The following is a 26,930-nucleotide window of genomic DNA, read 5'->3' as shown; positions in this document are numbered from 1 at the left end:
TTTGAATGGACGGAATGACCAGTCGTCTGGAAAGCCACTTTAATAAATTAAATAGGCCCTATCCCGGGTAGTGGTCCTGATTTCTGTTATTTCAGCGCTTTGAACCATGTTATTTTGTGGTTTTTTTTTTTTTTTGAGCCGAGTCAATCTTGCCTGCACGCGGATGTTTTTGCGAACCAGACACCACCAGCGGACCTCCTCTTTTACGTCTGGACCCCGGAGCGTAAATTAATGACGGTCACTTTATTCCAGAAGGGCCCTTTACAAGGGCTGAAATTACTCTTTGCCCCTTCTTGTTTATTTTTCAAAGCAGCAGCATCGTAATATTGATCAGATCGTCGTTTTGCCACGTACGCAAGTAGATCCTGACTCTATTTATCTCGGTGTAAAACCGAAATGTCCGCAATATATCTTTTAGTGACAAATCGATCGCCTAGTCAGCATCACTTCTCAAAGTTTCCGGTGTGAGTTTACTAGTGCTTTTATGGTTCAGATTCGCAAGGGGAATTTTTCTTATTCCTGCATCTCAAAAAATATTACACAATGCTGTAGGCCTGCAAGTGGGACTCTTCCCGAGAGAACCGTGTCGAAAAGCTGCTTTCTTATTCCCAATCTCTACGTGGATCTCGAATTTCCCTAAAGGATTACACTTTATTTTTATTCCTGGCTGGTAAATATACGACGAGGTGTCTTATTATTTATCCAAATCCTCCAGCATGTCCTTGAGGCTGCAGGTATTTCATATTCAGAAATCCCAAAAAATTCTGAGCTCGATTCTGACTAAACTGAAAACCGTAACAATTAAACGTGCTCACGTCCGAAGACGCCAACGAGGTTTGTCAGATGGAGGTAGCGCGTCACGCGCCCAGCGAAAACGAGCTGCCTGGCCGGGCCGAGGCGCGTACTCTCTGTGTTAAACCGATCAACTTCTTCATTAGACTGATTTGTCCCGTGATCCGCCACAACTACTGAACAAATCTAACAAATGTGTTATTGTATCTGGTATTTTAACGTCTAACAAACTCTTTGTTTCCGCCAAACGCCCCTTAATGACTATTACTACCTGCGGCTTTATATCCAATCCGTTTCGAATTTCAGGTACCGGCAAAGTTTGCATTAATTGCCCAGAAAGGTCGGGACAAAGTTGTTTTTAATTGCCATTATTCGATAGTTAAATGGCCAAAGCGCTCGTTTGCGGTTGTTTTATTGATAAACAATTTCCATCTCATTTCTTCCATCGAGGAAAGTGCAATTAGAACTCATTATGGTGAAGGTTGCGCCCAGAACGGCAAGGAGAATGCCTGTAATTGCGCCACGGGACTGTGCGACGGGATTCGTCAGTAATTATGACGTGCATCGATGACCAGTTTCCTGGTGTTCGAGTCCGGCTCGCGTCCTTGGTTGGCCAATTGACTGTCACGTCGAGGCCGATGACAAATTGGTCAGGCGAATCTCAATACCCCGAAACGTTGCAGTCGATATCAAGGTTCGTTTGTATATTACCTGTTTTTCTCCCAGGCTTAGGATATTAAATAATTCACCCCGGGGGCTCTTAATAACTTAATTGGCCTGGTTTAATGAGAAGTTCGAGGGCGCGGCTTATGTCAAAAACGTAGACTGTTTGTCATAAAATAGTCCTGTATTCCCAATAGTTTCTATGAAATTAGCCAGATAAGATCTATTCGGAGAATCCTAATAGCCCCTAATGCGGGCATGACTATTCGTAAAATGGAGACATAATATCTGATTGATTGGGAAATGGGCTTGTCCATTAAAGGATAACATCGCTCTGTTTAATAATAACATTTGCAATATACATTGTTTACATCGGACAAATTTTAGTAGAGGAATTTGGCCTTAATTCAAAAAGCTGATTATTCATAAAAAAAATTGGAAGGAGAACGTTGTAAAACTTAATGGAAAAATAATTGGCCGTTTAACTTAAGTCGATTCTAACGACTATTAATTTCTTACAAAATTAAAAACTTTCCTCCGTCTTGTTTTCAGCGGGCACAACAAGAGCACTACGGGCTCGAAGGGAACTTTTTAATAACACTTTAGATAACATCGCAAATACTTCCTCAAAGTCCGCAACTTTACGAAAATTAAATTTGATGCTAAATATTGTAAGAAAGTCTAGTTCGTGCGCGTCCGCAGTCAAAAAATGTGACGCGAGCGGGGACAGCCAATCAAGTGTCGCGTTTACCCTCTCGTACCGCGCCCAAAGCGAACTGGTCAAGGTTCGCTCGTCCGTAAAGATCTTTTTTTTTGCTAAAGGGGTAATTTATCAAACTCGCTCGCATATGTATTTCTTGCCCATTATCTACCTATGAGCGTAAGGCATCTTTACAGAAACTCTCTTCGCAATTCCACAGCTAATAACGCTCTCACGGTTAATTGAAAATCTAACTCAGACAATAACTCATACCAGGGGGAAACGTGTTGCAAGATAATCGGAAAATTCCATCTCTTCGTCGACCCTGTTCCGCCTTCGGGCTGCACTGCACACGATAATGGCTGAAATCTTGGCAATGTGTTACCCTCATTTACATTTCGCTTGATGTAATCTATTGTAATAAGTTATCCCATGAATTTGTTTAACCCTCTCACAGTCTTATTACGGAAAAAATGGTGTGCTGAAGTCACAGTTGGACACCGTTCCGTTTAATTGCCTGAAGAATGTTTTATTTTCTCGCATGTGACGTTATGTTTAGAAAACTTGTACTAAACATTCATAAGGTGTGAAATTGCGTGTGAACTTGACTGTGAGAAATAACATTCGTTTGATGCATGATCGTTACCTTTCGGTAGCTTGATGACCAATTAGCTACTAGCCAGGCGCACGTCATCAAACTGCCGGCAGGCGCTTCCGAGCCAGTCACGTCCCCGGTTCCATCTTAGTTTCCTCTGAATACTTAACTTATGAATCATCATCTTCTATTATATATATATATATAAATTTTTTAAATCAAGTTATTGTTTAGGTCAAAGGTTTTAAGTCGTTCTCTGAGCGGTGCTCAGAGCCTCGTAGCAGCCCCAAACCTATTTAGCTGGCTCCTAAAAGGGTTCGTTCTATTGTTATTATCCGCGATGACTAACGTGTCGATTTTGGGAGAAAATCTCTGTGTTCAGGTTATTTTTTGTTTGACTAAATAAGGGCGAAGTGGCCTTCTTTAATTGGTTAAAATTTTTCCTTTATTCCATATTTTATTTTATTCTCATCTGTATGTTTAGTTATATTTTATTTAGCATTTTTTTTCCTTTTTGTACCTTTTTCCCTTAAGGAAGGTCAATACAATTCCATTGAATTTTACCTACATCAAGCTTCATTTCTAACCATTTGTCATTTTTTTTTTCGCCCTTTTCAGCAGTTTTTTCCATATCTCCCTCTCTTTTTTCTATTAACATTCGATCCCTAAGTATTGACTTTAAATATTCATAACGTCTAACGTCCATCCTCTTTATTTTAGCCAGAAAACTCCCCCCTCATTGACCCCAGAGTGCGGACGTACGTAAACTTGTTCTAGTTCAAAAAAATCTTCGGGAGTTATTACACCTCATTAGGAACAATCAATTTCCCACTCCAATTAAAGAAAATGGCCTTTGTTTCATTTAGATTACTGCGTAGAGCAAACAGCTTCACGGTTAAAATAACCGAACAACAATGGGGATTAACAGGGTAACCTGAACTTACTTCAAGTTTCCTGCAGGGCTGATTCCAAATTTCAAATAGGAAAGTTTGTTGTTGTAAAACTCCTATTCCAGTTAATTCTAATATAAGTGAGTAATTTATCTTGGACTGTAAACCTGCAGCGGAGACGATTTGGAATAAAACAGTGTAAATTAAGTAGATTATATTAATTACTAGCTGAAAACCTTTGACTACTAAACGAGTTGAGCAGCAAACTACATCTCTAGAATAAATACGCACGTAGAAGGCAGGAAGTTATTTAATATTTCAAATAAAACCAGGGCAGACGTGCTTGCACTTTGAATCTAGACATCCTTGTCCAATTAGCTAGTGTCCGCATTTAACGAATTTAACAACATAGTTCTTAGATCCTACAAGAGTACTTTCAATGATGAAGCGTCAGTTGAGAATGGAATCTGACGAACCGTCGGAAAAATTTTGCTGCGCATTTCTGTTGCGCACCGTGTGCTGTGTCAAAAATTGTTGATTTACGAACATCGACTAATCAAATCCGACGCATGTGCACTTACTGATTAACCCTTTTGGGGACTCTCAGTTGTTTTAGAGAGTTTTTAAATGAAATTATCAGTGCAACTTCAAACGAGTGTCCAACGGACAAGTTCCTTTCTTTGGAGTTCACACTGTTCCCCCCGTTAGTTCAAACCCGTGGCCCGCGATCCTAATATTATTTACAAGCTGGTTCCAATTGTTCTTCTCATAAATTCCGAACGATCCTGCCGTGTTCCACTTTAAAATTAGTGCGAGCACTAGGGAAAAAAGCCCGATTTTAGTGCCTCTTCAGCTAGAAACTCGTTGGCAGTCAAGGGCAAGCCCTCTGACTTGCCACCAGTTGCTTCCCACTCGAAGGCTACTGCCTATTGCAAGCCGATTAATATTCCTTCCTTGCACCTTTTGCACGTGAGAAACTAGTTTCCATATCTCACTTTCGAGTATTTTCGGAATGAACAATTTGACTTTGAACGACTATGTCATGTGTGCCGAGGCGCTGTCCGCTTGGCAGGCGTTCCTCCCTGATGCCGTAAGTCGCGTCCTAATTGGCCGGCGGACTCTCGCGCCACGAGCGTCACATCTCGGATGACTGTAAACTGGCCCTATTTCGTTGCGAATATCGGGTTTTAATGCTAATTGAAATAAATCTCGATGTTATTCCATGAAATGTTACTGAGCGTATATTTCCGTAAGAAAAAAGCACAAGGGCCTTTCCTCTCGGAAAAAAACCGAGACGCTAACGGGTGAACATTTTTCCTTTCCGTTCAGCCGGATCTCAGAAATGACGACATTAAATTAGGGCCATCTCCCGAAACAGAAGAGCATCGGGATTTAGTATTAGCCTCACATCCATTTTTGCTGATTCGAGAGCGTTTTCCATGTCTGGAAACGTAGCGTGGCGCGCAAGGGGCCCTCGCCTAATCAAATATTCATACCCACATGTTGCCTATAGTCTTGATTTATATTTATATTCTAAGCGTGTATATTTTATCCAGATACATATATTTCCCGCTGCCTGCTGGAAATTCTGGCAATTCCTGGCTCCTCTGGAAGCCGGATTTCGAGGTAGGCACCAGGATGACTGTAAATCAGATTTCGGGCCTCGTTTAAAGTTACATAGATGGGATTTCCTCGCCGAAACTAGGCTGCTGCAACTTTATTATTAAGTTTATACGTTATGGAACTCGCCTTTGACACGATTGGGCCAAGCTAATAAGACAACAAAGTCCCTGGAAATGCCTCTTCCTTCTCCTGATGTGACGTCGTCGCGGCCATTTTTTCCCGTCGCAAAAGTTTCCGTATTATAAACTTTTTAATCAGCATTTACATGATATTGAGGCTTTTATTGGCTCTCCGGAACTTTTTATTGCCCTAAACCAACTTTCTAAATTACGGGGCTTTGGAGCTAATTTATAAAGTTAGAAGAGGTTTGTCGTGTTGTTTATCAACGAATAAATAAATGGCTATATGTTCTTGGTTACGCCAAAGTTTGCCACGATGAAGTTAATTGAAATTACCAATACAACTGCAATTAAGACATTTCGTCAGTTTAAGAAACTGAATTTCTCACTAAGGCCCAGGAAAGGGTGGGGGGTTAGAAGCGCCTAAGCGGGGCACCCAACTAGTTTTGCCCCTTCGTTGCCTTTCGATTTTGCTTCGAGGCTCCTCCTTCGGTTTGCAGATATTGGATGATTCATCCACCTGAGTTCCTATCAAAGTTTTTGGCCCATCGCAGCTCGTAGCCGGTTCTGAGGTTCCAGAGATTGGACTCCAAATGAAGAATTTCCCACGCTTTCGGTGTACACAAAGCGGTTATCCTCTGGATGTTCAAACCTTCGGAAATTTTAATCCCTGGAAATTTACATCTCCGGATATTTAAATCTTTCCACGTTTAATCTCTGGCTAATTACGCGATCGGCTCAAATTACCGTAATGCGTAATTAATGTGATTGTGCGTATTTCTAACTGGGAAGTGACTTGCCCTCGAAAGGGGACGAACGAAATTACCTTTTCATTATACGATATTCGATACGAGTAGTTTCCAGTTACCTCACCGCGCGGAAATCCAGTTTTTGCGTAAGAGCGCAGCAAAAAGACGCCCTCCCCGTAAACGCACGGCAAAACCATTTTCTGCGCTCTGCACAAGCCCCTATCTCCGCCATTTTTGCCAGTGTCACATCAACGTTTTCCTCACTCCTAATGAAACATTCAATTCCAGATGGCTGTAAGTAGACAGGTACTCGATAAATATGTGTGCGATTATTTAGGCTGATAAACTGTGGGCGCTCCCAGGCACCCGTATTCCAAATTTTTGTTAAAAGTGAAAGACGATATGGACTCCATTAGATCACCGGTGAGAAGGGGGGCAAAATCCTTCCTAAAGTTTACACGGATGGACCCCAAAAGGGTAAAAAGGTAATTCTAATGGCAGGCATGCCTAAGAATCGAGCTTACTGTGTGAACCCATGGCTGGGCATTTTCAATTTCAGACTAATTTATAGCTGCTGTTAGGCGAAATTGAAAAATACGCTCTGGCGGTTGCAGAGCGCTACTCAATTAGCTGTGTATCCCGCGGGATCGACAAATTTCAGGCGATTTTTCAGCGGCCCGAAACGCCCAATGGACCACAACAATTTTACGATTTCATAGGAAAAAATATACACACATCGATCAACACAAAAAGTTTTGTTTACGTGTAAATTGATATCAGTCGAATAGAGTTTATTCATAAATGTGCAGCTGAATTGTCCTAAATGCAATCCATTAATATTCTATTAAATCCGTCTGCTGTAGGAAATCAATATGCAAATTATTGGAGCAGTTTGCTGTGGCTGTCTCCCGTCTCTCAAACCCGATCATTTGATTGGCTTAACGCGGCACGTCGCCGCGACTATCGCGAGGCCATAAGCAAATTGGTCCTGCATTTAATGTTTGAACTGGCCATGTGTGTCGTTCCTCTAGATAGATTTCAGGCATTGATTCGACTTTCTTTGCAATATAAGACGAACCACTGCAAAACAATATTAAGAGGATTATGCCCGGCTCTTCACGAACCCTCTTTTTATTGCATTTCCAGAGATGTGATAACGTAGAAAATATCAAAGATCTCCAGGGCCCGAAATTTAAGTAATCTCGCCCGAAAGACGACGGTGTTTCTTTTTCCTAAATTTATATTTAGCCGCAGCCCTTTGGCCCTTAAACGAAGCATAAATTTTTAATCTGCTTCTTATGGAAATGAAATGCGGTTAATTGTTAGAAAACCAACTGCAGAAGCGTTTTGTGTCTTCCAAAGTAAAAGAAATATTCGTTTAGTGTTCCGAACAAAGCCAGTTTTTACAATGCAGACGCCGGATGGGAGCAGATTCGGCAAAGGCCACGTTCAGCGAAGATAGCAGTTGTGCAACTGTCGGGCAAAGCTGCGTGAAGTCACCTGGCGTCGGCTGCCATTTAAATCTATGTGATGAGTGCGTGTCGTCATTATATTTCAAAGTTGCACAACTGTTGATAATGTTGAACAGGGCCATTATTAACCGTATGGAGATGGTGGTCGAGAGTGGTTTATGGTTTAAACTTTTGTAATCGTTAAGTCAATCAAGCCAAAAACCCCAGTTAGAGGTTTTATTAAATTGCGATACGTGTGTCCGAATTGGGGTCTGTTAATTGCGCCGCTTCGTGGATTAAAAAATGATAACCCGACGCGAGCAAAATTTCGAAAATGCCGCACTCTTAGGTCAGTTTTGCAATCTGAATAAATTACGGCTTTAATTATTAAAAATGGCTGTCCAGGGTCATTTTGGATTTAACCTGTCACTGTTAGCAATTTAGCGGAATCAAATAAACGTATAAATCATTTTAAATTTTCAATTCGAATATATTTAAAAGTTATTTAGTTTTCACTCATTATTTTTAGTTTTTATTTAATTAAACGCACATGAATTTTTCCTATCAATCAATCAACTTCAATCACTACTTTTCGTTCCATCAAAATTGTGCGTTCTGGTGCCTTGTTCAAGATGGCGGTGGACACCATTTTCTTAAAATTCACGATGCCGACGGCCGCCATTTTGCTGAGTGTCACCGTCAATTATGAAGATGCCGTCAAGACTAAATCTCTACTAATTAATATGGCAAATGGAACGAATAGTTTCGATTAGTACCAAACTATACCTCTATTGGCCTAAAACCAAGCGTGAATGAATTTTTACTCTTCTCGTTATGGAAATCAAGCCAATTACCAGAAACCCAGCTGAACCAACATTTATAACTTCCAAAGGACGTGTTAAATCGATTCGGGAATTTCACGTGGAAAAGTTTTTTTCCAAAAGTGGAGCTTTGCACCCCTCCGTCCTGCATCCCGCACCACGGACGCCATCTGGCCATTTCGGTCTGCTTTTGTCCGTTTTAATTGAAAAATACGTTCTGGCTACACAACGTCGCTACTTAATTAATTCTGGATTCGACCAGAGGTCCATAAATTACGGTCTGTTTTTCAATCGGTTAGATGGATTTTGATTAAAATATATTCGCACCTGTCGGACTCCGATAAAATTTACATGCCATCGGATTCGCTGCCTATCCATGTATCTAAACGATTCAATAATTGAAATTTTAAATTTGCTAAATACGGAAAAAATCCTTTCATGTCTAGTTTGCTGGTGTCCCTATCGACGACCCATGAGGGACATCTGCCTGGTCACACTCTCACGACGATGGAGGACTACTCTTGATTTTTTTTTTATATTCCTCTAACTTCGAATACTTAGAGTGTCCGATGTTCTGTTTGACGTATATTTTAACGAGTAGACAGAAAAATGCTTTTCTTTCTTAGGGAGGATAAGTCCTTTCTTCCCTAAAATACAACGACAAAAAGTGCTGTTTTATTCCCTCGAACGAGAGAGAAAGATTCTATTTTCTATGAAGATCGCAGAAAAACACTGTTTTCGTAACTTTATTCCAACGGAAAATTAGCTCCACTCTGTATCCATTAATCTAACTTAAACTAATTGCTATACCAATTTGCAACTGCCGTCTATATTCGAACCCCTTACGCGATTGGCCAATATCCATCCACGTCAACGCTACTCCAGACCGGATGTGAGTTAACTGGCCCGCATTTTTCACGAAATCACTGCTGCATATAAAAACGCGCCATTTCTCCTTCAGAAGTTCCACCGAGGGTCGCTTCTACCTGTGGACCAGCATAGTGATGGGTGCCATGAGCATGATGGCCAAAGAGACCGGAATCACAGTGTTCCTCCTCAACCTGGGCTTCGACTTTTACTTGCAGTGGCCGCACATCAAAAGGTAAGTCGCCCTTCCAATATCTGTCAATGCAACGGAGATTTTACGACATAAAGTGCAGTTTAATAATTTCTTTATGGTCAATAAAACCGCCATATTGTTTTCATCACATCTCTGTGCCGTAAAAATACCGAAGCACCGAATCCGAAATAAAAATGAAACAAGGCCCGGTTTAATGCGGGGAATAAAAATATTATTTCCGGATCGTATTAGGCCGTCATGATTTTTATGGGTGGGGGTAGGTTATTTCAGGGTTTTATTTAAGCTGGGGTCTTATAAAAGTTAAAATATTCCATCTGTAAGTCCTTTGAGAGTATCCTAAGGAAGACAGAATCCGTATTTTATAAAACCAAATTGAAAAGGCCTAGGTACAGTTTAATCCATGAGAGGAGCAACAGCTATCTGGGATTTAGTATTAAGAATTGCAAAATAGCAACTCTCTTTCTGACGTAACGAATGACAGTTCCAACGCCGAACATAGCAACCATGTTGGGTTAAATGTCAAACATTCCAACAGGGCGACTGGTAAATGTCAATTTATGTCATGACGAGTGACAGCTTTAACTCAGAAAATGGGGGCCGTCTATGATAAAATGTCAAACATTCCAAGATGGCTTCCCGTCATTGCGAGCGTCTCAGTGAGGGACTAATAGTAAAAAATTGGTCAATTCGACTGAGTGCGTTGCTATTCTCATTAAAGTTTGTTAGTGTGATTTTTAGCAAGGGAAATAAATGGTAGAAAAATGTTTAATATCCCCCTTTTTCCGAACTTCAAGGCCCGAACAAAAACCTCAAAACAAAAGTGTTAAACCCGCCCTAAATAAGCAGAATTAAACTCCAACGGGGCCCCTGCAAACTTGCCACGTAACCTGAAACTTGTTAACAATGTAAATCCGTGCAACTTCCACCCTCCCCACGAAAAACTTCGCAAATTCGATTCCGCTTTTTCTTTTTCAGAACAATCGCGGAAGTTCGGTGGAATTCGGAAAGTTTGGAGTTCAGCTCCAGGACCGCAAAACTGATGACATCGGTAAGTAAACAATGTACCGCGTGTATGGATATAAGAGTGTCACTAAAGTAAATATTTATTGCCTGCCTCTCGGTGTCTGGGTTTAGCTTTCATCTCGTGAAATTGGCTAAACAAGTGTGCTTCTGTTTGGCAGCCCCAGTTATTGCTTTTAGGGGTCTCTGTTCTCCCCTCGGCGCGGGAAGGGAAAAGATCTTACGTGCTAATTAATAAGGCAAAAGTGTTCATTTTCTATTCACCCTATCCTCTTTTATATTTAAGAGAGGAGAATGAAAGGGCCCAGTTTCGAGGGATTGCATTAGGCCGCCATTTTCCTTTTTTTAACTTATGACTCCATCCTTAAGCGGCAGGTAATGGCACGTGGCTAATCGTTTATGCGAAATGTTTAGGTCTGAGGAGGCTCGGCCCGCGGCTCGGTGCGCGGCAGCCATGTGCGATTGACCAACGTCCGGGGTTGACCTTGAAACGTCGGGTCGTGATTGGACAGAGCGTATCGTCGCAGAAGACGTAGTTGTTTTTTTTTTTCTCTTGGTCTAGAAAATGGTGTGCCTCCGCCTAGCGGAACGCTAAATCACGGGACTTTTCTCATCCAGGCCATCCGCAAATTGCTCCAATCGTGCTAGCGAGCAAAACTTCCCTCTTATTGGCTTTTAATTTAACAAAAGTATAGACACATTTTTATTTATCGATAGTCGTTTGTACGACGCAAACTTCCAATTAAAAAAGTTTCCCATTTCCGCCCTCTGAGGCGGAATTGTTTAGTTGATTCCGAACATTCTGGCAATTGCTAGAAACCAATTATTTCCCGCTTTTTGTATATTTGGTTCGAGTTTTAGAACAGAGCCAATTGGTTTTGCGGACGGTTCGATATTAAAGTAATCGGTTGTTAGATGAGAGGAAACATTTATTGAGTTGCAGTTTCCTGCAAAAGTCGCTGCTGAATAGTTATTTGCGAGTTCGTTGGAATGGAAAATATTACTAAACTTGCTCGAGTTGATGAGGCAAAAATACCCATAAAGTCGATTAAATTGGGGCTCAGGAATGGAACGTTTGAGTCGCCGCGAAAAGCTGACTACATCTATTACGGTTCACCAGCGAATTCGACCTGCCCTTCACATCAACGAAAACCGACATTGTCTTCCTACGCTTTTTATTTGAATTCTTCACTAAAAATCACTAAAATATCGTAAAAACTTCGTTTCGCTGGGGCATCCCTAAAGGTAGTAAGGATCGATTATTCGCGATGAAACTCGGAGGGTCGCGAGCTCTCGAAAACCTTTATTGCTGTATCGCTGAGCATTCAAATCATCAAACAGAGAAATGGTACGGAGCTCTCAAAACTTGTGATATTTTTCCGCTTGCACGTTTCGCTCTTCCAGGCGGAAAAACTCAGTTATATAAAATTCGCCGGCCGTTTTGCATGTCGGCACCTAAAAGGACACATCTGAACTGTTGTCCTGTGCCGAAAGCTAACTCGCAGATCGCGTCGTAAAGCGATGAAGACTGAAAATCTTGTTTGGAAAATTTCGAAAATTTCACTTTCGCGCCACATCGCGAAGTTCTCGTTGGAGGTGCCGTGACGCGTCTGGCTGCGTGAAATTTCTTCGGTTTTTCTCCATCAACGAATCGAAGCAAAAAGAAAACGAATTTTCACGTTTTTTCAATGCGAAGAAGTCTCTAATCGTCAGCCGCATCACTTTTGCTCACGCAGAGGGTCTCGGAAGCACTCTGGAATCTCCATGACGACGGCGACGGCTCCTATTTGCCTCTGAATGCACCTAACCGGGAATCTCAGCCACTTCTAAGGGAAGCAATCGGCAGGGTGGTGGGTCGACACCTACTGATCATGACGTCAGAGATTCATCGAGTGAGAAGCAATGTGTCCCGTCATGGTCACCGCTTGTGTCCAAGTCTTTCGATGCGACATCCCACGCCACGCTCTCTCTTAATTTATCTCCAGGCAGAACATTAGCACTACCACTGACGATCGATATGCATTTAACCATAATTCAATTTGCGAATAAACGAACCCATCCTGAAGGTAGCAAATACTCGAGAGACCATCAAAGCTCTTAATCAATATATCGTTCTCCTGTCCCGGGAGACCAAACTATCGGTTAAGTTAAACTTTGTTCCCCGTGTTCCTATCAAACTCGGTCAAGAACGATATCGGATTGCCAGTGCATTGAAATTCCACTCCTTTAACCCGCTTTTTGCATGAACAGAGATTATGCGGGGTTTAAACGAAACTTACAAAGCCAGTCCAAAGAGCAAACACGCCAGGTAAAGTCGGGTCTAATTAACTGAGGGCGAGAGGGCGTTTGATGTTTAATTATCCCTTTGAAAAAATACCCGCTAAGGGCCTAATGTTATGCGAATACAGCTTTTTTAGATGTTAAATCTCTGCATAAGATACTTAATTTCTTCCGTCCGTGAATGTGACACTTGCCGTCAGCGCAATTTACACGCGTCCGCCTTGACCTTGTAGCGCTGCGCCTCCGTCAGTCTGCGCACCGCTTGGGACCGCCCCGCGCTACGACCTAGGGTAAATTCCCCTTAAATGAGATTTTGTTGATTATTTCAGACGGGAGTGCTGCTCGCTCTAAGACTGGCGGTATTGCAAGGGTCGCTGCCCAGATTCTGCGAGCAAGATAACCCGGCAGCTTTTCATAGTTCAATATACGTCAGGTAAGCATCAGCATAATATCTTTTATTTACATGTTATTGCCCAGCAATATGGCTGCCTTCCACGGGGAGATTTACATACGTTTATGCAATTGCAGGCGAACATATGGATAAATGCTCGATAAAGACAATGACGTTGAAACAATAAATCGTCCAATTTAATATCCGTGGATAATTGGATTTTTGAAAAATGACTTTTTGATTGTTGCATAAATTATTGCCGGCCAGTTGAACTATCCATTCGAGCCAATCATTGCTCTTATATAGGAAACGAATTTCGCGCTATTTTTTATAGGTTTTTATCAAATTTCGCCCTTTGAACTTCCCCCAATGGAGACTTTCATGTATATTTATGCCCAAATAAAAGCAGAGGGCGCTAGGAAATTGGTTTAACGATATGCTTTTGTCGATTAAATTTGAGAGGAAAGATATTAATTTCGAGTTAGGGAAGCTAGGGAAGAACTTGTGGAGTAATAAGGTCGGCGGCTTCCTTATCCAAGAAACCTTAACAGCAATATGAAAATGATCCCTGAAATTGCATATTCTGCAACTGGCACGTTGCATCGGAGAGCGTGCTTCGGCAGCGATCTCATTAAGTTGAAACAGTTTCGCATTGCACCGCGCGTAACAGAACAACACCTTAAGGCCAGTTTGTGGGTGTCCGCAGTTGACCTCGAAACGCAGCGTTTCTATTGACTGTGGACCGCGAACGCACCGCGGCCGCGCGCAAACGGATCTTCGAGAGCTGCGCGGTTTTTTTCGAGAAATCGTATCTCGTCGGTTCTATTTTGAGAATTTTATATCGCTCGAACTTCGGGTTTACGATTTAAAAATTCCTTTCCGATTAAAATCATCCTTTTCCACTGGAGATGGCTCGAATTAGCGACTCCCCCTCGAAGGGAATTAACGCCGTTCCTGTCGATAGGGCCGCCATTTTAATCGAATTTTAAATATAAACTCGCAATCGAAGGTTTTACCTTTTAATTTCGTTTCCACTAATCTTAATTTAAATTCTCGAGTTGTTTAAGTTAATATTCTCGCTAATCGGACCTGCGAATGCCAGTAAATTGGCCCAATTTCGATGTCTTCGAACGCCCGAATTAGTAGCGGGCACCAGTCAATTCCCCCGAACGATCCGTCGTGGGACCGCGGCGTGGCAACAATATCGAGGAAGAGGTAAACAAATCCAGATTATCTAGGTCGGCTATCCAGATTGTTTACCAAAAAGTTATTAACCAACGTTAGGGCGTCGAATTTGCTCATGCAAAATTTATGGAATATCTTGAATGCGAAATACTTACATCTCCATTATTCCCCGTGTTTTTCCAGTTTTCGAGTTCGCCTACATTAATAATGAATAATGTATCATACCCCCGGGAATCCGCCGAGAAGTTATACATAAACCAAGATAAATATTCAATTATTTTATTATGCAAGGGATGCACTCGATTTCAGGCTTAGGATTTTGATAATCCACGGGAAGTTTTAAGAATAATGATAAAATTAAATCATTCAATGTCCGCCTTAATCGCAGTTTTATTATTGTCAGTTTAAACTTTTAATGATGTGCTCATTACGCGAATCAGTCCTGTTATTCGGAATCCTACAGCTTTTACGTGAAGCCTAAACTGGTTACTATTCACAGGCATTAAAGCAAACTTCCACTTTCGCGGGCTTTGAATAAAACATAAAGCAAAAAGGAAAAAATCGTACAAATGTACATACCTAACAAACTGAATCTAATCTGAATACATTTTCTTTGTCGCACAAAGAAAGAAACTGATTACAAATATTTGGAGTTGATTTGAGTCTATGGGGGTCCTCTATGGCACTTATTCCTGAAGGAAAGTAAGCGTGAGTTTCAAAGAAAGAACGCTCTTCGCGATACAAGTTCGGGTGCGGACCCGAGACAGAGGACCTAATTACCGAGGACCAGTTCGCTTACGCCGCGTTTAACCTTGAAACGGAGCACTGCTATTGGCTCGGGCGCGCCGCTTCGATACGCCTAATGTCTCTCCCATCCAGAGTCGCGATCGCTTCCGTACCTCATCCAAAACATGTGTTGCTGCTCTGAAATTGTAACCAGGTGAACTCAAAAATGTTTCTAGCAATAATTCGTTTTTATTTTTCCCGCTTTTTCGGCGTTGTCCCCTCGCATTGGAAGGTTTCCAAATTCATATCCATAAAGATACCATAAAGTCTCTGATCGTTTTTAGCTGTAACGCACTCAATAATATGAAATCGATCGAAAGTCCAGTTTCAAGTAATAAATTCGTCCTTGTTTCATAAGTTGGGAGTTTTTGCCTGTCCTGGAATATCAACATCTTTACTTCGCTTACAGATACTTTAACCTCAGGAAGGAATTCGTTTTCACTTATTCCACTAGGAATTCGGCTTGTCTTGTGCGGGGAAATGTCCCACTTTCTTATTTCTGGAAATGCCTTCATGAAGTCCCAGATCGCTTTTTAGCTGTCATCAGCTCAGAAATATGATGGAATAACTCCAAAGTTCACTTAAACGCAATATTGTCTTTCTTATTTCGTAAATTGGAACTTTTTGCCAGTTCTGCGATAAATTCGCTTTATCGACTTCAAAAATATATTGAACTTATTAATTTAAATTTGACTAATATGGTTTCTGTTATTTTCCGCTTTTCCAAGGATTCAGTTTTTGCGTCGGCGTCATGAAAGTCATCAACTTCATTATTTTTTCAGATATCTCCATGAAGCCCCGGCTTGTTTCTCTCAGCTTTGTTTTCGTTTCTGCAGGAGCGGAAATTTTCTTCCAGGTCTGACTAGTAGTAAAGCTTCCTTCACTCTTAGATAATTCCTTGCACCCACTATAGCGGCATATTTCGCTAAGTCATTGAAATTATTTGAGTTTCAATTGTGCCTTGTCGTTTCGATACTGACAAGAAACGCCGAGTGGAATCGAGAGCTGCCATTGGTTCAGATACGTCGGAGCTTCACGCCTCTCGAGTCGGGCACCTGCTAACTCCTCTTATTTCCGCAATTCCGACCGTTTTTCCTTTGACCCTACTGAATTTACGCTAATAGCCGTATCTTTTTGCACGTCTCATAGGAGAAAACAAACAGTTTCGTAATTTATGGTTGCAGTGATGGCAATTTTTGAAGACCCAGGTGAAAAGAACTGATCCACGAAGAGCAGATGACCCCGCCCTTGGTTAGTGACCGGGCGCTGAGATTGGTGTGGGAGCGCTCACAGGCTCCGCCCCTACCTTCGATCACTTGCCCTTATAATAACCGATAAATGTTCATTTTCAGGTTTCTGACGTTCTGCTACTTGGCAGCTTTCAACCTGTGGCTGATACTCTGTCCAGCAACGCTGTCCCATGACTGGCAAATGGGCTCAGTGCCCCTTGTGACCTCCATTAGCGACTTCCGCAACTTCCTTACCTGCTTCTCCTTCGGGCTAGTATTTTTGCTGGCACTGAGGAGTATTATAGATTTAGACGTAAGTGGTTGTAGTTTCGAGGCGGATTGATTATTAGCGATTCATTACGAAGTTTGAATTACTGGCAACTGCAGCGAATCGGAAAGTTAGAGAATTTTTAATTCGCAAGAGTTTAGAGTAAGTTGCGGCCTGCTATTGCTCTCCCACTCTTGCGGAAACCATTTAAGCAATAAAAGTTCGACCAGCACAAAAGTTGCTGGTGAAATTAAAAGAGGAAATAACGCCGAAACTTTCCAGACTCTATAGAGTAGTGCGCTCTTTAGTTGGAAATTTCCGCGTATTGGAGAGTTGGCCTGAAAGTTTGGACTTATCGAAGAAGTATCCGGGTTTATTTTCTATACAGGATACTTGGGATGATCGTCTTTTTGCTCAGACTTCCTACAGCAGTGGTGAAACGGAAACAAGTTTTTAAAACAGGAATAACGCACAAACTTTATATTACAGAACTTGCGGCACCCTCCACTGGTGCTGGGGCTGATATTTCTGGTTCTTCCATATTTGCCTGCATCCAACTTGTTAATTACCGTCGGCTTTGTTATAGCCGAAAGGGTTTTGTATATACCTAGGTAAGAAACCGACCCGAAGACACTTTAGTTTTAACGTAAATATCAGAAAACTTTGCATGCAATTTGTCCCCGCTTCCACTGACCTTGAATCGCGAAGTACCGAATAGCTGACACACACGCTCGAGACACATCTCTCAGAGAGGTGCGGGCAAACTGCACGGAGATAAATGTTCATACGGAATTTTATTTGAATGATGAATATGTTTCAGCTTAGGATGTATCCTCTTGACAGTTTATGGGATTCAGACACTGTGGAATGCGTATTCCAGACACAGGCAAACTATTTTCTGCTTCGTCGTCCTCATCCTCGTGAGCAGCTGCTTGAGGACCGTCATCAGGAATAGGGATTGGAAGTCCAGGGAGACCTTATTAAGGTACTTAGATGTTGAAATACTAAATTTAAGAAGCCAGCTTAAGGTGTCAAATTTGTGAAAGAAAACACTTCATGGGCTACAAATTTTAATTAAGCACCGAACACCGAGACAAAAAAATGGCTCCGCTGATTTCCGTGATGGCAAATAAAAATTATTTCTCCCAATTAAACCCGGTTCGCAATTATTTTTAATCCGCAAACTTTCCTTTAATTGCTCTTGTACCCATCAAGGCTGCCAGTTGGGGCTCCTAATGAGGGGTTAAGTAGGAAACCGTGTTGCCAACTGTGTAAAAAACCACCTCGATGGAGCTCAAATGAGAAAAGTGGAAGCCAGCGAGACGGGACTGAATTTAAAATGAAGGAATTAGTTTGTTTTCTTTGAATTGATTGCTATTGTTCGCAGAACTCGAAACAATGTGGGACCAGTTGACTGGCGCCCGTCAAACCGAAGTGAAGGGAGTCCATTCATTCAGCTAACGTTTGGGCAAACAAAAGCGGATACCGGCAAACTAGTCATAAGATTAATAACTGCAAGCACCTATTTTAATCTCCTTTATCAGAACAACAATTCGAGCATTGTGGGACGTTTACAGAGAAAACCTTAAGCCCTTTTCACGATGCAAGTTGACAAAAGAGCGGATTTAAATGTTTAACAGACTCGGGCCGGCAGGATGATTGAAGTATTTATTATTCGTAGCCACGGCGATGCCTCTGTTGTGCATTTTGAATTGCTCCGAATCTGTTCCAATGCATATTTCGGCGGAGGCTTAACGCATTCGAAAATTGAAAAGGAACGTCGAGCCTGAAAGAAAAGGAATTTCTTTGTTTATCGATGGTTTCACCTAAATCCTTGGAATGAGGGAAATTTAAATAGAAACGGCAACGCAGCGGTCCCGATTTGCACATTCAAAATATAGCGGAACCTACATGTCAAAGTAGCAACAGCGGTGCCATTCATATTATCTGCCACGTTGGCGAAGTTACTTAAAGCGCAAATGCGGTTTTCACCTTTAAACAACACTGGAGTTATGCTGCTGATTCTATGGGCTGATTTCAATCCAGAATTGAGTTTGATGAGTGTTTCACACAAGTTGCGTCTCTGTTTCGTGTGAGGCAGACAGCAGTTTACATGAAAAAACGGGCAAAGAAAGTAATTTGGCAATGTTGCCGAAAGTAGCAAGCGTGTTTTTAGAAAACTAGCAGCCCGGATCACTGTGTAATCCTCGTTAGGTTACATGACACCGTAGCTTTTTTTCCGACTTAAAATGGACGTTCTCAAACGTCACGCTGCGGCGTTGCCAAAAGTTCCGAAGGAGTTTTTAGTGAATTGTTATCTCTCGTCAGTTCCAAACAGAAAATATGAAGTTTCTCAATTTACCAAAGCTCTTAAAAACTTTTACTTTAATACTAGTTAAAATTAACTATGCGATGTTTTGCGACTGCTTCTTCCATAACGAGTCGAGGCAAAACAGTTTGCCGTGGAGTTAGGCATGGCAACCCGGCCGTATTCTTTTGTTTTTCGTCAAAGCCGGCTTTGCAACGTTGCCATAGCACGACCAAGGTGAATATGCACAATTTATATCACGTGGCGGCACTTGATGAGCACGACTTCATCTCAGTACTAAACTCAAAAATATTGAATGTGGGAGGCTGGAACGATGTTTATCGTTGTTTCCGATAAGGTTCACATAAACCCACTTTATTACTGTCAGAATATAAAATGGCGGGGGATAATGGCGGATCGTGTGGACGCACTATAAAGTTTAGTCGTTATCTCTCTATTTCTTCTTCCTTGAGCCAATGTTTACGAAATTTTTTCGCGCCTTTCTTTTAAGCGATAATAAAGTGAAGCTCAAAGAGAAATGTGATAATTTTGTATGTTTTTAGGACTACAATAATGGACGTGGGTTAATGGAAAGTCATTTTATAGAGACATAAAAGTCGATAATGACCCTTTGTTTATGTATAGTATATTATATTCATGTCGATTTTATCGCCCTAATGACTTGCTGTGATACTCAAAGGGGATATCTGGAAACAATATGCATATTTTATATTTTTTACGATTTTTTTTTGTTTTTTGAGGCAAAATCTGTTGAAATTCATCAGAAGAAGTGTATATCAGATCATTAATTTCCCTGATACGGGAGTGTTAAGCGGCGTAAATAAATGGACCGGCTATGAACTTGCCACTTTCGTTAATCCTCGGAAAAACTAAATCGATTAAAAGCTTCCCAATCTTTGAGAAAAAAATACGTTGGTATTCAAGTCGAGATCGATCGAAGACTGTTAATTTTTCACTACGTGAAGCTGCGCAAGCTTTCAGAAAAGGTTTTATTTTGTCCTAGTGTGATCAGAAATTCATAATTTTTACTGCGAAATTGCTCGAGGGCAAGCCCTGAATGATAGGTAAATTTGCCAAGGCTAGATTTCGGTGGATTGTCATCACCTGTCAACATAAAAATTCCCATCAATGTCAAAATTCCATCAGTTGTCAATGTCACAATGCCATCACTTGTCAATCTGAAGCACGCAACGGTGTCACGTTTTGACATCTAGATGATCAAATGTTAAAACTCAACATTATTTTTTAATGAGCGATATTCTATTTTATTTATTTCACTTAGTCGATTGAAATGTTCCTATGTGTCAGTTACCGAAATCGAATTTAGTCCTCCGGGCATGCCTTATATATGTCAATAGCGACGTGATTAAATTCAAACAATTCATAGAGATATTGATTTATATTTATTGAAGCAAACTTCAGCTTAGAAATTCGCAAACAAGAAACTACGTTAAATGCGGCGACACAGCGTTACCGAATTGTTCGGAAAACTATTAATATTTTACTATAATTCAACTTCAAGGATGCAACGTGCTTAGATCTCTGGTAGCAGGGGCGGCACGTCTGCAATAGTAATGCGGGATTTAAATTTGACGATGGGGTCGTAATAATGTACCTCACATCTTTCGTGTCTAATACATCAATCGTCAAACCGTTTTTATCGGCGACATGAATACGTACACACTAAGCCAATATCTTCGCCTTTCCATTAGTTCTGTCTGTCGCATATGGGCGCATTCAGGGAACAGCAGCGCTTCACTCCAGCGCTCGCATTTCGCTGTAGCGACTGGCTGCGGTAAAGCGAATTACGCTGAAAAGCTAGAAGCTGCGTCTCTAATATTGACAAGATTAAATTAGCGGCTACTTGTAAAATCGAATTGTCAGACAAAGAGAAGTCAGAGGATCCGAGCTTCGGGTGCTGCTGAATGCACCCCTGATTAAATGCACTTGTGCGGTAATCCGGCGGAGTTCGTTTTTTTGTTCGACCCTTAGTAGACCCACATTAATCATAAAAAAAAAGTACGACTGCGTTGCCACGTTTAGCTCTTCATTTGTATGCCGCGGCTCCAAAGTCTTTAATGAGTGATTGTCGATGAAGTTTTACAACTTAACGTGTTTTTGGGGTGAAGTTTATTTAACTCCGCCGAAGTTTAATTCGATTTTGAAGGGTCGAGCTCACGTAAGTTTTCCCGTTTGATGATAAATTTCCAAAACCTCATTTAAGCGTCGCGTCTGGTTTATTTTAGTTCTCAAGTTGTAGGGGGAAAATAAACAGGGCCGTACTCTCTGCCAACTAAAGCTCAATTTTTGAGCGTTTTAACAGAAAGGGCCGAACCAAAGGTATGAATCTGCGCCAGCTCAACTGCCTATTAAATAATTAATTTCTATGCCTTTAGCAATTACTGCTAAGGCAAATTATTTATGTTTATGCCCCCCATGGGAGCAGCTACGTTAATACTCCTAATTTATTCTGACAAAATTAAGTCGAAGTTCCCTAGACAGGGTCAAAGTTTCACGGAGTTACCGGCCCTATATAAATTAACCCGCTTATTACTTCGGGGCCAAGACATTTAAGTTTTACAAGCGTCCTACGATTACAGGGCTGGATTAGAGACACTACCCCACAATGCGAAAATGCACTACAACTATGCCAATTTTCTCAGGGATTCCTATAGACACGAACTGGCCAAATCGCACTATTACCGGGCCCTCAAGTAAGTTTCCTCCATGAGTTATTGCTTTTCCTGCATTTTTACTTAATCGAAGGCTATGGCCCACCTACGCAAGTGCCCATAACAATTTGGGCACAATTTTGAAGAACAACCAGGAGGCGGAGAGGCACTTCTTGGCGGCCATAAAATACGCGTCGAATCACGTCAACGCGCATTACAATTTGGGGCAGTTATACAGGTAAGAGCAAAAAGAGTGAGGAAGTAAAATTTTCATCAATCAAAGTGGAATTTTTTCCCCAATTGAAGCTCCTCTGATAGTTTCCGAGATCCCTCATTACAAAACTCACCCGATATATTCTAAGACACGTTCCGAGTTTGAAACATCTTCGTGCCTTTTCATCCACATCTGCGATGGACATTACCAAGGCGACGAGGCGACGGGCGCAATCATCTCTTCTACTTCTCGGCGATGACTGAGGCAACAGCAGGATAGTCCGCCATATTTATACTGTCTGCATGCGCGCGCTCATGCTTGCGCATTGGCGGGAGAGGCTTTAGCGTAGCACGCGTTTCCAACCTAAGTTGAGAGACGTCATTTCTCCCTTCCTATTGATATTGTTGCTGGAAGATCTCGATGGCCTCTCTGGTTAATCCAGTGTAGTCTGGAACTGGCTATTGCAGCGGCATCAGTGCGCTCTTACAACTTATTCTTCTATTGAAAATAAATGTGTTTTGGCTAAGCCGGGTTCGAGCAATTTGGTAATAAATGGCGGGAATTATTTTTCAATTTGTTGTTCATTGATTGGTTCCATTGTGTATAGGGAAACCGTATCAAAACTAACGGGCACGTCCTCAGGAAATAGAGAGCTTAACTTCTGGACGAAATGTCCTGCATACATTATTTCATTTTATTGGATTTTACCCAGTGCTTTTCCATGCTTTTTCCCCTTCTTTCGTTATCGATTAACGGTATCCTCCGTCCTTAGAAAAAACAACAAAACCACCGAATCCGAACAAATGCTCCAAAAATGCATCGCCCTGGAACCGACCTTCACCCCGGCCTACTTGGAGCTCGTCCGCCTGAGGGGCCCCAACGACAAGTCCGTACCGGGGCTCCTCAAGAAGGTCGTCGAGCTGAACCCCAACGTGCCATATTATGCCGCGAAATTCGGGGAATGGCTAACAAAGAAAGGTAAAACTCCTTTATATTCCAGACAAGTTCCTTGCAGTAAAGTGGCCGCTCGCAATGCCAATGGGAGAGTATCTATTTTTAAATGAAAAAGGGTCTTGACACAGGGTTTTAGTTATAGTCGAGTTATTTTCCTTAAGGTAACCACTTGGAGGCCCTAAAGTTCTATTGGAAGTCTCTGAGGACGTGTGCGACGCACAGGGAGAGCGTTATTGGAGTCTTCAAGTACCTTAGGAAATTCGGACAGAAGGCTCGAATGTTTCAGATGTTGACAAGGTAAGTTTTCACTGCTTTCATTTTGAGAGGCTTTGATTAATGAGTAGCAAAATTAATTATAATATAAGGAGGGTCCGGACCTGGCTGCGAAAGATGGTTAAAGTTGCCGCCATTGGTTGCGAGACCGCGCGAATAGTTCAAAGCTGAGGAATTTAAAATTGGAATTATTCATAGCGAATTATAGCAAAACACTCAGCTGAGGACATGTTAAACTTCCGAAATGCGCGAATTTTAGGTTCGAGTGAACGAGACCGATGGCGACAATCTCGTACGTCTTATAGACAGAGCCGGGAAGAAATTGATGAATTTTTGTTTTTCAAGACGTCTCAAGAAATCAAATTTCAGAAATTTCGTGATAGAAAACAATCGGAAAATTATGAAAATTTTGAACAAATGTTACACTTCCAGGTGGCACAATTTGCTGAGGCAAAAGGGCACCAACCTGAGGCAGGATTTTTACTTGCAGGAGTGGCGGCTGAAATCGGAGCTCAGTTACAAAATTAAGGAATATTCGACAACTTTACACATGGTGGGTATATGGAGTTTTTGCATCAAAATTGCTGATAGGCCCCTTAGTTGCCAGTTACTCAAAGAACTTAAAATAGCGCAAGAGGCCCATTTCCGAAAATTCCCACCAGGGGAGACGAGTACGTCCACTCGATTCCTGTAAAAATAAGAAGAATTTTCAGGAGAAAATCTGGGATCAAAGCTGTTTGTGGCAAAAAAACGTACACTGCTCAAAAGAATCTAAGGAATAAGCATGGTTTTAGCTATAATCTTTATTTAACGAAGTTAATTTGCAAGAAATCCACATAAAACTTCTTCAGTATCTCGAGTTACCACCACAAACATTAAAAAAACCGCGGCAACGTCTTGGCACACTCCAAACCGCCCTATCTACAGCGTCTTGGGTGGATGTTGCCCCTACCTTTCAAGATATTCAGAAGAGCCACATTGCCGTGAACACCCGCCACGAGCGGATTTAGTTGCCTTTGTAGAACGCTCTATGGGGTTCAAATCGGGCGATAGAGGTGGCCAATTCGCAAAAGAACATCGTTGACTCTGAACCAGCACGCAGTAGCCGGGCTTCCATGTGCATTGTCTATCAGGTCGATATTCAAAACGAGACTCATCCGCGAATAACACATTGGTCCGTTCTTCAATATGAAGATTTGTCAATAATTATCCTTGTTCGCTAGATTATTTGGGGCAGTGTGTATCTTCGTCCATGCAATGCATGGCAAAGGGTCGCTAACGACAATTTTGACTCAACTTCTCGGAATACCCCCAGACGGGGCTGATTTCAGCCTGAAGGCTGCCTGCGATTGAATCAGATTTTCAGTTTATTTGAAAAAAATACTGACTTTTTCCAATTTTCCAATAGAAAAACGGCACGTCAGACATGCCGCCCGACCAACAAAAAGACGCCAAATTGCAGAAGCACAGAACCTCGAACACCAGCCAAGGCCAGAACGGGAAAGCCTACAAGGAAAAGATGAAGATGCTGCGCAAGAAGCAGGAGGAAAAGAACGAGTCTTCGGAAGAGGCTCTGGATTTCTCCAAATTCGCCTTACTCACGTATTGCTAAAAGTCGCTTTAGCTAGAAGTAAAAAATGACAAAATATATCTGTGATTCACCATCATAAGTCATAAGCGTAGTAGAACCGAGCGGTTGCAGCAGATCTCTCCTATTAGGTATCGCTAGGCAAAGACAACGAAAATTCAGCAAAGTCACGAAACAGGGTGGAACGATTGGAACCAAATTTAACTACGATTCATCACATTGTAAATCTGCGTATTTGTGATTAAGGAGAAGCGACGAATGAAGTCGAGTCTGCTGGAAATCACCATATAGGGACGTTCATACAAGTAGCGAAAATAAGAACAAAAAGCCGTCAGTATTATGGGTAGATAATAACTGTTAAAGATCAAATTTGGGGTAATATAGTTTAGCTCTCTCAAATAAGGGCGCGTCAGTTCATTTGCATACTCTGTACATAGAAAAATAGGCAGTAAGCTCTTTTTTTACGATACTAACACTGCTGGGAACCTCATTGAATCACACATCCCATAACAGTTAAATGTGTGTTCGCATGAGGTTGTCAACGAAAATAGGAAATAACACAAACCGGAGATTATACAGGGTGGCTCAGAAATACAAATTTTGCGCGAAAATTTGGGACACCCCGTATAAGGCTGTAAGTTTTTTTTTTAGCGGACCGCCAATATTGTAACACGAGGGTGAATCAAATATGAACCGGAATTTTTTTTTTAATTTAATTTTTTTGAACAAAAACTCAAAGTAAAAGGTTTTCCCCATCGTATTGGAAGTTTTTAATGCCGTTATCGTAAAGAGACAGGGGGCGTGGTTGCAACTAATTGCTCACGAAGCCCCCAACAGCCCCATCTTTGTTGAATCGTTCTCCTCCCAGCGTCTCTTTCAACGGACCAGACATGTGATAGTAACAGAGAGGTAAGTCCGGACTGCAAGGAGGCTGTTCCAGTATTGGCCAGTGGATCTCTTCCAATTTCTCCCAATTCAGGTTAACTGCTGTTCCTGTTTATTAGTTAGAGGACTGCTCATCTGGCCGACATTTTTCGAACAGTAGCGATCTCATGTTAGTCCGATCATGAGGGTCGTCTTCAACCGTTTCTCGTGCCTCCAAAAATTTCTTGAGCCATTCATATACCTAAATTTTTTCTTAAGACAGATTGCTCCGAACTCTGCTCTAACTTCTTCAAGGATCCCCGCTGCTTTACCTTCACGTGCAGGAAATTTGATAATAATGCTTTGCGCTGGCTGAGGGTGTACTTCGCGCTCGCTCATGGCGATGCCGGCTGAAAACGCGGACTTCGAAGACCATGCAGAGTGGACGTGGTCTTGGAGTACCCCTACCCAGTCCTAGGCGCACGGGCCCCCTCCCGATGCTCCACTAGCCGCACGAGAGGAATTCCATTTAATATTTTATTCACCCTCGTAAAAGAAAACCACAACGTTTTTGCCTACAACCGAAAGACAGCACGAAAGGTTACAGTTTTTTTCCTTTAACAATACTTTAATCTAGCAGTTCCACTAACGTAATATTTTTGTAATATTTTTGATATATCTACATATAGCGTGCATAAAGAGTAGTTCACGGTCTCATGCATTTAACATAGATTTTTCGGTTGTTCATTTGGAAAATACGTATGAATTTAAATACTTACTAGAGGTGGGGCCATTCAAAGAGTATACTTACTTACTTTGGTAAATTATGTAAATTTGACATTTCGGAACAAGAAGGCGAAACAGGGCGTAAAAGAGCGTTAATAAACGACGCATTATTAAAGATTCGGTTACCTATAAGTATTACTGGGTGGGATAAATCTTCATTATAATATTTACCTGGGAAATTGAATTAATAAGAATCAATTCATTGTAATCGTTTTTATTGTAAATAAAGGTTATTTATTTAATTTTCTCGTATTAATTAATATTTCATCCCCCCACCCCCATTTTAACCCCTCCGCCCCGAAGGAAACCACAATGGACAGAATCCAGGCGCGAGGAGCCAAAGTGCCCTCGCCAGGCGCATAAAGTACATTTCCGGACCCATTTGGCTGTGGTCAGGGGCGTGCGGCGGCAATTACAAAGTATCTGAGCGCGCTTAGAGTTAAAAAATCGCGTTGTGCCCCCCAGAGCAATGCAACCCGAAAAGTTTCGAGAATTTAATTATCCCAAAAGTTCACAACGAACATCAAATTTTTTTGTATGTAAGTAATAGTAACCATAAACGTCCTGAAGGAGAAGTGGGCAAGATTGTTTTATAATTTAAAAATTC

General features: G+C 41.6%; 1 protein-coding gene across 3 annotated transcripts in view; it reads left to right on the top strand.

The window, feature by feature from the left end:
• Positions 1-26,565, top strand: part of LOC136342644 (protein O-mannosyl-transferase TMTC1-like) — a 167,519-nt gene extending 140,954 nt beyond the window's left edge. For all 3 annotated transcript variants that reach the window (XM_066288657.1, XM_066288656.1, XM_066288655.1), the window contains exons 5-16: positions 9,365-9,505; positions 10,460-10,532; positions 13,114-13,217; positions 16,499-16,688; positions 17,133-17,254; positions 17,464-17,628; positions 21,573-21,686; positions 21,739-21,882; positions 22,631-22,836; positions 22,974-23,109; positions 23,518-23,638; positions 24,494-26,565. In XM_066288657.1, the coding sequence (XP_066144754.1) occupies positions 9,365-9,505; positions 10,460-10,532; positions 13,114-13,217; positions 16,499-16,688; positions 17,133-17,254; positions 17,464-17,628; positions 21,573-21,686; positions 21,739-21,882; positions 22,631-22,836; positions 22,974-23,109; positions 23,518-23,638; positions 24,494-24,697 (1,720 nt within the window). In that variant the 3' untranslated portion in view covers positions 24,698-26,565. The remainder of the gene's footprint in view (positions 1-9,364; positions 9,506-10,459; positions 10,533-13,113; positions 13,218-16,498; positions 16,689-17,132; positions 17,255-17,463; positions 17,629-21,572; positions 21,687-21,738; positions 21,883-22,630; positions 22,837-22,973; positions 23,110-23,517; positions 23,639-24,493) is intronic.
• The last annotated feature ends 365 nt before the right edge of the window (positions 26,566-26,930 follow it).

The sequence above is a fragment of the Euwallacea fornicatus genome, chromosome 12 (genome assembly GCF_040115645.1).
Source record: "Euwallacea fornicatus isolate EFF26 chromosome 12, ASM4011564v1, whole genome shotgun sequence".
In the NCBI taxonomy this organism is placed as follows: domain Eukaryota; kingdom Metazoa; phylum Arthropoda; class Insecta; order Coleoptera; family Curculionidae; genus Euwallacea; species Euwallacea fornicatus.
This window is presented reverse-complemented; position numbering and strand designations above follow the sequence as displayed.